Here is a 16,947-nt window from a genome sequence, read left to right on the forward strand (position 1 = left end):
ATACAACTATGTGATGATAGTGTGAGTTATTGATTATATAACAAGAATGGAATGATCATATGATAGGAATGTGTTTGTATGTGGTTATGTACCATAAATAAAAAATTAATTAAAAAAAGAAAGGGAGGGGTAAGGGGTATGGTATGTACGAAGTTTTCTCTGTTGCCTTTTTATTTCTTTTTCTGAACTGATGGAAATGTTCTAAGAAATGATCATGATGATGAATATGCAACTATGTGATAATATTGTGAATTGCTGATTATATATGTAGAACGGAATGATTATAAAACAATTAGAAAACTGCAAGTACAGGAGAGGATGTGGAGAAATAGGAACACTCATTCAATTTTGGTAGGAATGTAAAATGGCACAGTCACTGTGGAAGACAGTTGGTGGTTTCTTTGGAAGCTAAGTATAGAATTGTCATATGATCTGGCAATCCTGTTATGAGGTATATACCCAGAAACATGGAAAGCAGGGACGTGAACAGATATTTGCACACTGATGTTCATGGTGTTTGTCAGAAGATGGAAAGAACCCAAATGTCCACCAAACAGTGAATGGAGAAACAAAATGTAGTATATACAGACAATGGAACATTATTCAGCTGTAAGAAGAAATGAAGTCCTGATGCATGCGACAACATGGTTAAACCTTGAGGACATTATGTTGAGTGAAACAAGCCAGATACAAAAGGATAAACATTTCATGATCTCACTACTAAGAACTAAGCTCAGTCAACTAAGAGAGTTAAAATCTAGAATATCGGTTATCAGGAGATAAAATGAGAGTAGAGAATGGGGACCTGCTTTGTGCAGAATTTTTAATTAGGATGATAGAAAATGCTTGAAAATGGGTAGTGGTGATGGGAACACATTATTGCCATTGTAATTAAAAGTGCTGAATTATGTTTGCGTTGTGGATTAAAGAAGTTTACGGTCATGTCTGTCACTTGAAGGAAAGCCACAGGATAAAACATGGGACTGTATAACAGTGAGTACTATTGTGGATGATGACTCATTAATAGTATAAGAATGTACTTTTGTGAACTAGAACAAATGTATGTCACTATTGTGAGATGTTAATAATAAGGTGGTATATGGGAAAAATATACCTAATGCAAACTACGGACTATAGTTAACTAATATTTTAATGTATTTTCATCAATTATAACAAAGGCATCACACCAAGGCTAAATGTCTAACAATAGGGAGGTATAAGGTGTATGGGTTTTTTACTTTGCAGCAATGAAATGTTATAAAATTGATTGTGGTGATGAATGTGACTACATTGTGAGTCATTGTACACTTTGGATGGATCAAATGGTATGTGACTACATCTCAATAAAACTTTTAAAAAAGAATAGAGCCCCTCCTATATGGTCAAACAGCCACCTTCTTCTTATACCTCAGTTCTTAGTACTCTATTCTCTCTCACTAAATTGATGTTCTTTAACTAAATTGATCCATTCCCCCGTGTATGGTATTTTTACTTGGAATGCTCCTCTCATGGCTCATTCCTTTCTGTCATTACATATCAGCTTAATATCAGTTCAGAGTGGCTCTTCGACCAAAAAACTACAGCAGACATATTTGCTTCATTTTAATTCACTAAAGCACACTTACTAACATCTGGCATTTTTGCATATGTGTATTTCATTTCTAATTGTATTTGCCTGCTTACTGCTCCCAGAATAGGAGATTTATGACAGCTGTGATTTGTGTTCATCATTTATCCCCAGTATGTAGCACGTGGGACTTCAATAAATACTTGTGCGATGGTGAACAAGATGTGTGAGGTTCCTGCTCTCTTGGAACTTACATTCTAAAGGTGGAGATCTATAAGTGAAAGAGAAACTATTACACTTAAATTTTGTCTGCTGCATTAGGATATAATGAGCTATGATAGAGGAAACTGAAAAATGCATTTAGGTGGCAGAATGTGAGGCTTCTCAGAGGAGATGAGTTGACAATTTATGCTGAGATGTCAATGAAGGTTGGGCTCAACCAGCAAAGCAGAGCACAGGGAAGATAATTTCCAACAGAAAGTAAAAATATGAGAGGCTACAAAGAGTTCAGTGAGTAACAGGATAATAAGTGGGCTTACAGTGTAGTAAAACTGGAGAATGCTGAGCGAAGTCGCAGATTATATAAACTTTGCTAGGGAATCACAACGAATTTAGATTTTACTCTAAGTAAAATGGCACATCACTTAAGTAGCTTAATGACATTATCTGATTTATTCACTGTTTGGAGACTTGCTATACAAACTGTGTCTGAAGCCAGCATCATCATCCCAGCTTGTTAAAATTGCAGCATCTCAGGAACCAATCCAGAACTCAGCAAAGAATCTATTTTTAACAGATGCCCAGGTAATTAATATGCATAGTTGGGTAACAGTTGTGCAGAGAATGGATTAAGGGTAAGGAAGAGTATGGGAGGGGAAACCTTGTTAGGGAGATACTTAACCTCCCAAGAGATGATGGTCGCCTATATGAGCGATAGGAGAAAGGAGAGTTAGTTTAGATCTCCTAAGATGGCTAAATGGAGTTAGCCAGGTGGCTATATGAACCTGAATTTCTGAGAAAAGTTTGGGATTGGAGATAAAAGATCTGAAGGTCTGTAGGGTATTCTTTTTCCAAGTTTCAAGTGTTGCTTGTTAGTGCTTTACATTCCACAACTGTTGTGTTGGCATGTTCTGTCCTCTCTATGGAAACTAAGGCATACCTTTTCTAAAGTTGTTCAAGTTCTCAAGTCTTTCACCCTTAGGTCCTGTCACTAGATATATTTCATTTAACCCTTATGAATCCCTTCACAAAAACATTTATTTTAAATATGTTGGAAGACCCAAGGCCCAAGGCTGGTCAATATACTTATTCCTCTGAAGCTCCTAGGATTCACCATTTCCAGCTGGTAACTGAAACAAGTTATCATTAAGCCTCTCCAGTTCCCAGGTATAAAGCAGCTTGGAATCTTCTGAGCACATTTCTCTTGATATCCAACAATGGTATTCTCAAAAAAAAAAAAAAAAAAAGAAAAGAGGGGTAGAATAGGTAGATTCTTCATTCTAAAGTCAAGGCAAGAACCTAAACCACAGAAGTTTTCCTGTTCTATCACTTGGTTAGTAAGTAGTAAAGCGGAATTTCAAATTAATGCTCTCTCCTATACCATCTTGTCATCAAGGAGAGTTCAATGGTTGAAAAGTTAGTTGCAACGAAGGTAAAACTTGCCATGCTTTTCTTACCCGCTTGGCACGCCCAGGAAAAATATCCAAAACACCAGAATACACCACGGGACAATCCAGGATCCTGCCTCTCTTAATGAAATTCCGGGGACTTAGTGATGCTAATACTCCCAATGCTATTACTATATCTACCTTTTTTCCCCTGTGATCTTACTAGATCTGTCTGAAACACTTTCCCAAGGAATTTTTTCTCAGAACTCTGAGAGGGAAGGCCCCTTCCAAGAAACCACATACTCATTGGAAAGGGATGGGCGCCAAAGGGAGTTGCTTAAAGGAATTAAAGCGGACGGTCTGCTTGTAGCCAAAAGCGGGTCAGGGTATATGAAAGCAAGGCTGAAAACGGTCTGCTCGGGACCTGCCTCCCCGAGTGGCCTCAGCTCCGCAGGGAAGAGAGGTTGGGTGCTGGAAAGGGCAGGTCCCGCGCCTCAAGCACCTAGCCGCATCGAATGGGCGGAGGGGGCTCGGCGCCTCCTCCTCGCTCCGGACGCGCATCCGGAGAATCATCCTGAGTCCCGCTCCTCCCCCCGCCCCCCACGCCAGTGTGGGGTGAAAGGGGACGGGCGGGCGATCGCACAGGCTATAAAGGGCTACCGAGCCACCGCGGCTTGCTTCCGCGTTCTCCGGCTCCGCCCTCGCGCCTCCCTCCCGGCTCGGGCTCCCGCTCCTACTCCCGCCGCACTCGACCCTCTCGGGCCTCGGCTACTCGGGCTGCGGCAAAACATGGCGGCTCCAGCGGTTTCGGTGGCCGGGACCCACAGTTCGGAGGAAGCGCTGGCTGCCGCCCTAGCGGACGTGCCCGAGCTGGCGCGGCTCCTGGAGGTCGACCCGTACCTGAAGCCCTTTGCTCAGGACTTCCAACGCAGGTACTACCCCGACCCCTTGTGGAACCCACCAGTTTGGGAGCGCATCGCAGCGGCGCCGGCTCGAGCTTAGGCCGCCCCTCCCCGCCCGCCGGGCTCGCCCCGCCCAGGGGAGGAGCCTCGGTGGGCGGGACGTTGACGTGGCTATTGGGTAAAGGGTGCTGGGGCTTCCGTGGAGTGACACCTCCGCCCGCCGCAGTAGGTGCTGGCAGGCAGAGCTACTTTGAAGTTCGGTTTTCATCACTTGTCTTCCTCTAGCTGTTTTTGCGCCATTGCCTACGTGCTTTGCCTCCCAGTACTGGGAAGTGAGGCACCGCCAATGCTGGTTTTAGACATTTGCACGCGCCGGAGTGCCTTTGTGAACTAGCGTGTGAATACCACTCAGCGTGTGTAATTGCGCAGTTAAATTTTTATAGTTTATTTCAGAACACATATTGTGAATTTACATACAACCGGATTCTTTCAGGCAGACACTGTATGCCCTAGTTTTTATCCTAATTACTATTCTCTGCTTTCAGGGAAGATTTAGCCTATCTTGGTCACTTTTTCTTCTTAGTCCAGCATTTATGACTAAACATACAGGAATATTGGACTACGTTTGACATTGCCGTCCTCACGAGGTTAGAAATCGAGGAAAGCTAAACTTCCAGAGGCCGATTTATGATGCTTTGGTTTTAGCTTGCCTCCTGCCGTGCTGTAGTAAATTGGTTTCTACACTTTAGTTGCTGTGATGATAATTCTACTAGTCAACTCAATCAAAAAGGTATAGTTAAAAAAATTAAAATAGTTATAATAATTACAGTAGTTACATTTGCGAGGTAAGCACATTGTGATTTAATGGTTTCTGCCCTTTTAGCAGAGCTACTTCAGAATGAAAACTGCCGATTATACATTGCCAATTTTTTTAAGAAATAGGAAAGTTCTAGCTGGTTACTGGTGTGAAGAAGCATTGGGGGTAGGGCTGATTTGGTTAAAAACACACATACGCACAAAAACCCCTTAAGTTTCTGTCCTGACGTCTTCACTTGTTACATGTATTCCATTCAGTAAACGATTTTTAAGGAGCTTCTATGACCAAAAACCTGTTAAGGTGGTGAGTAGGAGTAGGAAGCTGCACACATCTCATTCTGAAACTTGTACATCCTACTGAATGTGTCTCAAAGTCGTCCTCTTGAGATGTTGCAGTTAGTCAAATGATTGTGCCATTATATAAACGGTTTTAGGAGCAGCCTTGTGAAATTGCTTTCAAAATGCCCAGTGTGTACTTTTATATTTAGAAATAGTTATGGTGCAAAATATGGCAATTAAAATTGGTGGTCAACTTTTTTGAGTGCTTTTAATGATGACATTGATTTACATGTACGATTTGTAAAGGAACCTTAAGACATTTCTAAAAAGTTCTGGAAATGTTTTGTCTAAATTTTTTCTTTCTTTTTTTTTTAAATGATCATAATCAGGCAAACACCCCTTGTTAAATGTTACTTTCATGTGCTTCACCTCCAACTCCACTGGGATTGAGGCAATTATAAATTCACTTTCATGTTTTGTCAGAGCTAATGAGGGGGACAAAGGCCGTAATAAAGAAATGGAGGAAATTCAATGCTCGTAGTGAAAAGTCTGGTCAAATGGACCTTTATGTCTCAGTGTGACCTAGATTCTACTTCTGACCTTGGTTCTGAGTAATTGCCATTTTCCAGCACAGATGTTTCGTTTAGGCATATTAAATAGTAATTTGGCAGCATTAAATTCTACTGTTAGCGCTTGAAGAATAAAAAAATGTTTCCTTTATGGAATGTGGTCCTCCTTACTCATCCAGCTTTCTATTTATTCCTAGCAGCCCACCTGGACATGGTGTATTAGGCCTTATGCAAATACATGCATCCAGTCAGTCATTCAGGTGCCAAGTTTCCTACTGAGGAGGGAGGGAAATTTGGAGTATAAACAGCAATATAAAAGAAAGGTGATATGGGAGGCAATTTCTTCTCACTAATGGGTTATCTCACCCTTCCCAGACCAACTTTTGTTTATTTGAAATTGTTTTGTACTTTTGTTATTCTTATTTACCTTTTCTGTAACTGTAAGAATTTTGAAGGGCTCAGAGCTCCTGTCCTTGCCTCAGGAGCACTTTTAAAAAGTAAAATTTCTTAGTGGTCTTTCTAAAGATGAAAGACATAATACCAAAAAAAAATAGTAATAATAAATAAAAAGGCAAACAATTAGTGCCTGTTTTGTAGGTGGCATACCAACATCACTATTATTTGACATGATTTAGGACCAGCATGTTAGTAAAATTGGAAAAGATGACTCTGGAGACAGGATGCATAAGAAATATATCATGGGCTTTTATTATGTAGAACAATAATAAAATAATTTCTCGGCATCTTATGGAATCTATGGGGAGAGAGTACTTGCCACGTTCCTTCTGAATGTGGGATGTTGAATCGAAATTAATTCTACAAATACTTAAAACCATTTAAGATGTGGGAAAATGATATTGAAAGTTTGTTAATTTAATGTGCTGCCTTTACTTTTATTTTAGTGAATATATACACCATCACACCTTTCTCCAGCTTTCACACATACTAACAAAATATTTCACAGCCTCTTCCTTGCTATTATTCCTAATTTTTCATGAAATATAAAATTCTTCTTTTGAGAACTCTTCAACCTGTACAATTTTCTCAAACTTTAACTCTCTCACTTTTATAGCAAAGGGGTAACTGTTCAAATCACTACAGAGACCAGAATGGTAACCTAAATGGGTGACATAGGCTGGGTGACTTTTTTTCATAATAACTATCTTTATACATTGTAGGAAGAGTGCCCCCCATAGCCTCTCCAACTAAATGTTTTTCTGAAGATAATGCACAACCTCTTAAGCTATCTTTCACTTTTTTCATGTGTAGTAGTATCCTGGATACATAAGAATTTCTCTTTGTCAACAGCTGACTGCCAGCCTCAGTCTTAGTGAGATCAAAAGGGTGGTGGGTTCTGTGTTGGCCAGGATCTCGCCTGTTGTTTCCAAAGAGGGACAGGTGCTACTTGGCTCCATCTCATTGTTACCAGCATTGGGGCTGTAGGCACAGTGTTGTAGGATCTTCTGATTTCTGTTTTTTTCACATGGGCAGGCATTGGGAATCGAATCTGGGTCTCCGACATGGCAGGCGAGAATTCTGCCACCGAGCCACTGTCACACCACCCTGATTTCCTTCTAAAGATATGCTGGATATCTAAATTTTTAAGGCAAATATTATTTTTAATGTTGGTTCAGTTGAAAAAGAAAACCTTGAGAACCACACACGACTTAAATAAAATCTGTATCCACTGCTTAAATTTTATATAGTATTTCCAAATATATTATGATATTTAATTTACTCCTATAAGTAAAAAAAAAAACATAAGGTAGGCAAGATGTATGTTTTCGTTTTTCTGTTTTACATATAACAACCCGAGATTTGGTTAGGTGACAGGCTTAATTTCACATAACTTAAGTGTGCAGCTGGGATTAATTGTTCTTCTTAAAACTATTCTGATGTTCACAAACAATAATTTCTTAGTAGTTTAATGGGTACCTCTTTCCTCCTCCTTTTCTCTTAGCATTAAACATTTGGACTCTTGTTGGCTCCTTGTAGCCCTTTCTTTCCTTGATTTCCAAAATACGCAACTCTTGCTTTTCTCTGTCATCTTTGGTGGTTTTTCCCAGACTCTGTCAGCCTATCTAATGTAAGGGTTTCTCAGAGATCATTGCCAGACCCTTTTATGTATTTCTACCTTGTATCCTGTCCCTAACCTTCTCATATATTCCGTGGATTCTGTCTAGGTACTGATGCTGCTCACATCTGTCTTCACCCCAGATTCCACCCCTTGTTTTTACCTTGATGGCTTTTAAGTAAGAGACTCAACAAAAATAGAACTGAATTTATGGTTTTCATCCCAGATTTGTTGTCTTGTATTTCCTCTCTCTGTTGTGGTATTCTTATCTCCCAACTGCTAAAGCCTAAAAGTTAAGAATTATCCTTACTCACCCTTCAACCTTCTACTCCTCACATCTCCAAGTCTAGTCATTTGTACTTTTTAAATACTTTTCAAATATGCCACTCCGCATTCCTACTTCTGCTGTCAACCTGTTTCAGCTTGCTAGCTTGTCTAGTCCTGGTGTACAAAAACAGTCTCATAGTTGTTCCCTCCTTTCAAATCTTCATCTCATCTCACTTCCCTCATCCCTTTCACCAAAAAATAGATGAATTTGAGATAGGCAAATCTGAGCATGATATTCGTTTGCTTTTACAATACAGTGCAAACTCCTTCTCATGACCTACAAGACTGTATTATGTGATCCCTGTTTACCTTCTCAGCCTCATCTTTTGACCCTCACTCTCACTCTCTAATGATTAAGTGAAGGGGAACAAAGTGGGGAGGGGCACCTGGGATGTTTAGGGCCCATTCCATAATGGGCACAAAATATCGTTTGAATGCTACATCTTTTGATCTAGCCCTCGATCTGGTTATGTTTTTGCATTCTCTCTCTTCTGCTTGATGCATTTTTTTGCTTGTATTTTCTGATAAATTTGTATGCATCCAATAGAATAGTTTAGAGATATGCTGTATGCCTTCCTCTAGGCTGTGTGAGGGGCCCCTTGCCTGCCTCCCCTTTTCTGCCACCCTGATCCACACATCTAAGGATGATCATCTACTGACATGTAGCTGTCTTTCTACTCTTCTGTATACCCTACTAGACTGATTACTTCCAAGGGGCAGGTACTGTGTCTGTATTGTTTGTTCATTGTTATATTATTAGTGCAGAGAACTGTTCTTGACTCATAGTAAACAGTATAATATTTGAATGAGTAAATGACTGAATGAAAGTCTTCTAGATCTGCGTATTTTTCCTTTTGCATATCAACTCACTTTAAGCTGAAAATGGCAGGAATGCTAGGATAGATGGACAAGGAAGAAAGGGTAGTTATTAGGAGGTTGTGTTTGATAATTTGGGAAGGGAGAATATAGGCTCAAGTAAAGAGTTCAAGATAATCAGAGTGTTGGGGATTGAATCATGTTCCCTACAAAAGGCATGTTCAGGTTCTAATCATTGGTCCTGTGCTGTGTACCCATTTGTAAATAGGACCTTTGAAGATGTTGTTAGTGAAGGTGTGTCCAAACTGAGTGAGGATGGACCTTAATCCAATATGGCTGAAGCCCTTATAAGCAATGGAAATTGGACACAGAAACAGAAACCATGGGGAGCAGCCAGAAGCTGCAAATCAGTGGAACCTGGAAGAGAAAGAAGATGCAGCCATGTGCATTGTCATATGACAGAAGTGACAGAAAAGCCAAGGAGAAAGAATCATCTGCAGTTCCAAATGCCATAGTGTTTGGGGAGAAAGCATTGCCTTGCTGACCCTTAATTTTTGACTTCTAGTCTCAAAACCGTGAGACATTACATTCCTATTGTTTAATCCACCTCATTTGCATAGTTTTTGATTTAGCAGCAGTGAAACTAAGACACAGAGTAAATCAAGAAACTAATTATTTATTAGATACTTCCTCCCATACTCCACATAACTTGAAAGTTTAATCTCTGAAGGAATATTAATTTGCAGAGCATCTGAGGTCAAGTTGCATGCTCAAGCATGGGGGAAGAGGTTTTGTGAGCTCTCATCTGTTAAATATTTTAATAATGGTGAAGATATGCACCTTGTTAGAAATAAAATTAGCTCTCGCATCGGTGCGTACTCAGAATTGGAAAATAGTTTGAATTTGGTGTTTGTCAGCAAAAATACTAATAATTGATTTTCACTGCACATAAGTTTTAAGTCCTCATAGCTGAATGAAATAATTTTTCTCAGTGCCTAGCCAAGTTATGGGCTCTGAAGAAAATCAGATGTCAGTGATTCTGAAGGCAGGGATGAATTTGAAGATTATGAGATGCATGTCTGTTCTTTTGTACCAGTGAATTCATTTGCTTTTTTGCAGTGGAGATCTGTGTTAACTCCAGAGTCACTCTTGAATTCTCTACAGTAATGGTCAAGGGGCGCTGACCTCTTCTCATTTTCAAAGAACCTTAAAATGACTCAGGGGAGTAGTTTGGTTTAGTTTAGGTTCTGATGCCTGTTGCGCCACCTCCTGAGAGATGAGTCTTTATATGACACTTCCTAGAGGATTCAGCTCAGCTCCCACCAAGTTGGGCCCCAGTTGGTCAGTAAGATGATAATACAGTCCCTGTGAAATGTGTTATAGTTTTATGATAGATAGATATATCATGCTGATGTTATTTGAAAGCATACATTAACCTTCGATTATACATTTACAGATATTAAAAGAAAGCATGAAAGTGTTTTCTTTGGAAAGAATTGCTGCCACCAGGTACCTTTCATTCCAAAGTAAGCTTATTTTTTTACTAAAGAGTCGTTTCTCTTCTTGTGGTGATACCTGCTCATCAGTATACATTCACCACTGTTTCGAATCCAGGATTCTTTTGTGTTTAATATTTCACAGAAGCACCATTCTGTTTCATGGCAGCAGGAACCTGGTACATTGACAAATGCTAAAACTCCACATTAAATGTACGTTACACAATTTACTTTCATTGACATATTATACAGTTCCCTTGCAGTTTATCTGACATTGTTTTAGTTACAACATTACCATTACTAACTTATAAAACTCGATTAATTTTTGATGTTTAAGTGATAAGAATAATTTAGATTCTAAAATTAGGTTTTTTTACATGTAAAATGGAAAAAATATATAAGAATATTATTGAGTGAAATGTGTTGCAAAATAAAGAAATCACAATAGAGCTTGCATTTTAACTCTCACAACTATTAAAAGCTGTGAGTCCAAAGGCAAGTTAATCAACCTCTGTGAACCTCAGTTTTGTCCTCTGTAAAATAAGGAAATAACCCATCGTGTGGGGGTATCTTGAGGGCTAGAAATATATGTAAATATTTACTTGATGATAATATTAGTAGAAAACTATCCATTTAGCTTAAATGTTTACTAGAATAGTTTTCAGAGGAATTTTATTATTGTTAGCTTCTTTAATGCTATATTCTGAAATCAACCATCAGGTAAATATGAAAACCAGAAATTCCCCACAACTTTTCATTTTGCAGGTTAGAGACATCTTTACTTTAGGGGTTTCCTTCTTTTTCCTAGTAGAAGTGATTGTGTGAATGAGGTGAGGGAGGTGGTAATTTTAATCATAATCTAATAATAAAGGAAAAGAATGTGTTTAAACTTTGATCCTTAATTTGGAGGCGATATGATAAGGCAATTGCCAGTTTATTATAAGCTGAAGGCAAGATGAGTCTTGGGATATAAAGGACACAAAGCTTCCTTTATTGGGAGAGGTAAATGCTAGCCTGCAGGAATTTAAAATCAGTCTTCTCTTGATCTTCCTTCTCTGTCTTTTCTCTTCTTTCATCTGACTGCAAAGTGTTCATATTCTTGGGCATCAAACAGCTGCAGGAATTTTCTTCTTCCTGAACTCTGCCTGGTTGGAGGAATGGTCATACAGAGTTTACTAATAGCAGGAATAATTGAAAATAAGACTAATGTGGAAGAAGGGAAAATATATAATAGTCACTTGAAAGTTTGAAAACAAAAGAATTACCTCAGTGGATTTTGACCACTGCTGTAGATAAGTGTATGTATAAGTATATATCAATATGAACAACTCGAAAATCCTGTACTGCCTTCTCTTTTATTTTTTCTCTTTTTTTGATGTTGAATGATTTATTTTCAACATATTGAATTTTGCTATGAGATGCATAAAACCTAGCAATGGACTATCATGTGTGTTTTAGTAGATCCAGTGAATAATAAATTATAGTGAAACAATCACTGGGCACAGACACTGGGTCTACTATCCAAAATATGATAACTGAAAACCAAGCCTACAGATATACTTGTCATATAGGTAAATTGGAAGTTTTCCAAATATTCACATAAGAATTAAATATTAGTTTGACCAATAAAATCATGTTACTCAATATCATCAGTCATAGTATTTTCATTTTCATAAATGGTGTTTTAGTTTGCTTAAGCTGCAGGAATGTAATATAGAGAGATTGAAGAGCTTTTAAGAAGGGAATTTATTAAGTTGCAAGTTTACAGTTCTAAGGGTATAAAAATTTCCAGCCTAAGGCATCCAGGGAAAGGTACATTGACTCAAGGTGGCTGATGGCATTTGAGGTCTCTTCTCTTAGCTGGAAAGGCACCTGATAACATATGTCAGCTTTTTCTCCAGGCTTCTTCAGTGGTTTTCCTGGGGGTGTTTTCTTGATGCATCTCCGAAGATCTCTGGCTATGTGGTCTCTCTTGTTTCTGTGAGCTCTGTTGGCACTTAAGCTTTTTCCAAAATGATTCACTCTACAAGGGCTCCAGTGAGCAACCCCACCTTGAATGGGTGGAAACACATGGAAATCGCCTAATCAAAAGTTACCACCCACAGTTGGATGGGCCACATCTCCATGGAAACTATAAGAAAGATCCCACCCAGCAATATTGAATGAGGATTAATGAACATGGCTTTTCTGGGGTATATGACAGTTTCAATCTGGCACTAAATGGTAAGCAACTAGGCACAGGTTATATCTGATTATGAATAACTGCATAATACAGCTGTGTACTATATTATAACAACATGATAAAATCAGTTATGTATTTAAGGACCCATAACAGATAATCCAACACATCCTAAATTAAGAGAAAATCCCACAATCTGTGAATTAGAAATAATTCTCACAGAGAATGCAAAGGTGAGTGGTTTGGGCTTTAATGTGGACTCATCCTCCTTTGTCTTTATGTTTTACTATCCTTAGCATATATTCCCCATTCTTATGATAAGAAGAAGGCTCAGCACATTTAAGCACAACATCTGTGTTCCTAAAGCGTCCTTTGCATGATATATTTATTTTTTTGCATTTGCATTTTTGTGTTTTTTTTGTATGTGTGTGATTTCACTGTGGCAAATTAACCATGTGTAATGCTGGAGTGCTGTCTAGTGCTCTGAAGTGCAAGAAGACTGATGTGCCTTGCAAAGAAAATACGTATGTTTGATAAGCTTTGTTTAGGGATGGCTCATAGTATTGTTGGTTGTGAGTTCATTATTAATGAATCAGCAATATATATTAAAGTGTCTCTGAACAGAAATATACATAAAATAAGATTGTGTATTATTGGTCGGTGAAAATGTTGTGATCAAGGCATTACAAGACCCTAATCCTGTATTTCACCCAGGAGTTATGATTCAGTGTTCATTAATTCAGCATTCATGATGATCTTATAGAATATAACTACTTAAATAACTGGAATCGACTGTTTAATATAGATTTTTGAAAGAAGTGGGAACTAGGTCATGTGTTAGTTTTCATAGTTCTAAGATTTTATTTTAACTTTTGTTTATTCTCATACAACAGCCTCGCACCTTTAGGAAATGGGATAAATAATTTGTGAAATGTACAACCCATTCTAAGTAGGTACCTCAGTTGGAATTTTTTCTTTTCATATTTTTTCTACCATATAATAACATTTTTGTATGATTTGTATATGTATTTTTATCTTGACTTTGTATGGTTTTTCTTAGCACTCTCTCATTTGTATGTATCATATATTCTTCTGTTCTCCATTATAAAAAGCATTGTTTTTAAAAAGTTTACTTCAATTTGTCTGTTACTTGTCTTTAAATGACAACTAAATTTCCTAAAATTTAGTGTGTTATACTTTCATTTGGTAGGAATAAATTTGTTAAATCTTAACTAATCTAATGTTAATATTTTCTATAATCACTTGCTTTCTATGTAACTGCAGTTAGCCTTTTGTATTCCAATCTTAATATTTATTTTGGTGTTTGATCATTGTTATATAAATATATTAGAAATTAGAGCATGTCAGTTTTTAAATGAAAATTGGTTAGATATTGTGAACAAAAGTTGTTCATACATTATTTGGCAACATTTGGAAAATTATAAACAATGTAGTTAAAAATCTACCCACCTTTAAACAGTAGGTAAGACAGAACTTTTAAACATAGGTTTGTTCTACAATGATAACTCTTGGTGATAAGTCTGAGGCACTAAACATCCAAAAGTGACTTCTTGACCACCTCTACTGATAATAAATTATCATCATCATCATTGCTATTATTAAAATTTATGTAGACATTATTTTACATGACCCTGAAATTTTGCGTTTTTAACAAGCTCTCAGGTTATGCTGCTGCTGCTATTCCACAGACTATATTTTGAGCAGCAAGGTACTGCATGGTCCCATACCTCAGTTCAAAGCTGTTTGTAATAGGCTAGATATTGTTCAAAAAAAAATGTTGAAGTTAGTATATACTCCACATTTTTGAAAATAGAGATAGCCCATGTATATTTATGTGTGTAACCAGATTATTTAGTTTTTTTTGATAGTCAGAATGATTTTTCTTACTCCTCTTGCAGGTATAAGAGGTTTTATTGTTGGCCATATCAAAGTTTCTTTTTCTTACCTCTGTACTACATGTTTCATTTTTGCATATAGACCTTTGGGATAAGATAGAAGGTAATACAGAGAGAATTATTCCTGCACATGATATTCCTGGGTACATATAGGCACCTGAATCACAGGTTGTTTTATTTATTTATTTAACAAGCCTATTCTGAACCTCCTCTTGTCACAGGCACTGTGCTATGTGTTAGCAGAACAATGATGAATGTGAGATGCTTCCTACCTGACAGAGCTTTAATAGGGAGAAGGACAAGTAAACATGATTATAGTAGATATTTATGCACAACATTCAGTGTAAGACAGATGAAAGCATTCCCTGTTCTGTTAAAGTAGAAGAGAATATACCACAAAGAAAATGCGTTACGATTGCTTTAAATTCTTAGTTACTTCTCTATAAAAGTAGGAATGAGTCCTTAAGAATACAGAAAAGTCTATAAGACTCTTTGCTTTGAAAAAGTCAGACTACGATAGCCAAGTAATTAAAACATGTAATGAAAGTGTCATATGACCTTGTATACAGCTTTGTTGCTTTATAGTGAAAGTTAACTTGCAGAAATAGCTCCTTTGCAAAATGTTCTTGTGTAAGAATTGCCGTGTTGTGTAAGAACTGAAGCTGCTAAAATAGTTTATAAACCATCTCCAATAACACATCAGCATGTTTCTTTTAAACAGATAAGCTCATTTTGGAAGGGACATTGGACTAATTTTAGAGGCAATGAGGTGGTTCCTAAGTCAGCTAAGGTGCCCTTTCCTGGATGAGACAGAGGGTCGCTGTCATGAGTTTCACTCAGTGTGGAAGGCCCTAACATTCCTCTAACCCAGAAGGTCAGCATTCCTTTCCAGCATGAAGACGTTAAAATGGTCATTGCCCTGACAGCCCTGAAGATTGAGAGAAAGATCATGTGAGAGGAAGGAGGAGGCACTGAGAAATTAGGTTTTAATGAATGACTGTGACTACTGACTCATTATATAGATATTTCTTTTTAGAGTCTAGTGTTTTAGAATAGCCAGAAGGAAATACCTGAGGTTGTTGAAATGTAATCCAGTAGTCCTGATCTTTGATAATGATTGTATAACCTGTATTGAGAGAAAAAAAAAAAAAAGTCACTTCCTTATGTTTGTATATATGGATCTACTTTGGGATATTTTGTTTGTTCTGTCAATACTGTATAGTATCTGTCAATACTATACTCTCTTAGTTGACCTACCTCTATTGTTAGTTTTAAAATTGGGTAGATTGCAATATTAGTGGCCAATAAAAGGGAGGGCTGAAGATGGGATGTTTGGGGTATTCGTTTTTCTTTTAATTTCGCTTTCTAGAGTAATGCAAATGTTCTAAAAATGATAATTGTGATGAATCCACAACTATGTAATGATATTATAGCTATTGATTGTATACTTTGGATGGATTGTATGGTGTGAAATATTGAAGATATTTCAATAATGCAAAAAAAAAAGGAAATGCAAATGAGTGCTGAAATACTTCCATCTGATCATACCTTAAGTTTCCCCCCTAGATCAGTACTATCCAATAGTAATATAATGTGGGCCACATATGTAATTTAAAATTTCTGATAACCATATTATAAAAGTCAAAAGTAAATAGATGAAATGAATTTCATCTATAATATATTTTAGCTCAATATATTAAAAATATTCCTTCAACATGTAATCCTTATAAAAATCAATGATGAGGTTTTTTTTTTTCATACTGACCTTTGAAATTTGCTTTGTACTTTTTACTTTTACAGCACATCTCAATTGAGACTAACTTGTTTTCAAGTGCTCAGTTGCCCATGTGGCTAACGGCTACCATATTAGTGTGAGTTTATAATATATATTTGGAAGAAGAGCTTTTATAGAAATAATAGAATGACAACATAAATAAATTGAAGGGAGAGTATTAAAAAAATGGGATAAAGTTCAGTCTCTGTGTTCATAACAGCAGAGATTAGATACAGAGAGATTCTGAATTATGCCTAAGAGTGGGAGTTAGCAACTGTTGACTATTGATAATTTTTGTACTTGAAGAGAGAAAAAAAAGACTGTTTTCCTAAATGTAAACATGGAGATTTGCCAAGCATTTAATTAACTGTGGCTGAGTAGGTAGCCATGTTTGCCCCAAGTTATTTATCATGAGTATTCTACATTGCCCTTTTCATTTAGGTGATTCTTATTTGTATCAGACTTTTGTATGCTAACATATGTTTTTCTGTTCCATTGAAAAACAAAACAGCAAAGCATGGGTCAGACAAAGTAAATGTAGTCCTTCTTGATAAAGAGACTGAGATCAGGTGATTTCTCTCTTCTCTAATAGTGTTATCCATTTCTGGATATGCAAACCTCACTT

At 37.3% G+C, this 16,947-nt stretch overlaps 1 protein-coding gene across 1 annotated transcript in view; it reads left to right on the forward strand.

Moving 5' to 3' along the window:
• Positions 1-3,888: 3,888 nt before the first annotated feature.
• Positions 3,889-16,947, forward strand: part of GBE1 (1,4-alpha-glucan branching enzyme 1) — a 344,340-nt gene continuing 331,281 nt past the window's right edge. Inside the window, exon 1 of the mRNA XM_077118703.1 lies at positions 3,889-4,106. Coding sequence (XP_076974818.1) covers positions 3,964-4,106 — 143 coding nt within the window. The 5' untranslated portion in view covers positions 3,889-3,963. The remainder of the gene's footprint in view (positions 4,107-16,947) is intronic.

This window comes from Tamandua tetradactyla, chromosome 10 (genome assembly GCF_023851605.1).
Source record: "Tamandua tetradactyla isolate mTamTet1 chromosome 10, mTamTet1.pri, whole genome shotgun sequence".
Classification (NCBI taxonomy): Eukaryota; Metazoa; Chordata; class Mammalia; order Pilosa; family Myrmecophagidae; genus Tamandua; species Tamandua tetradactyla.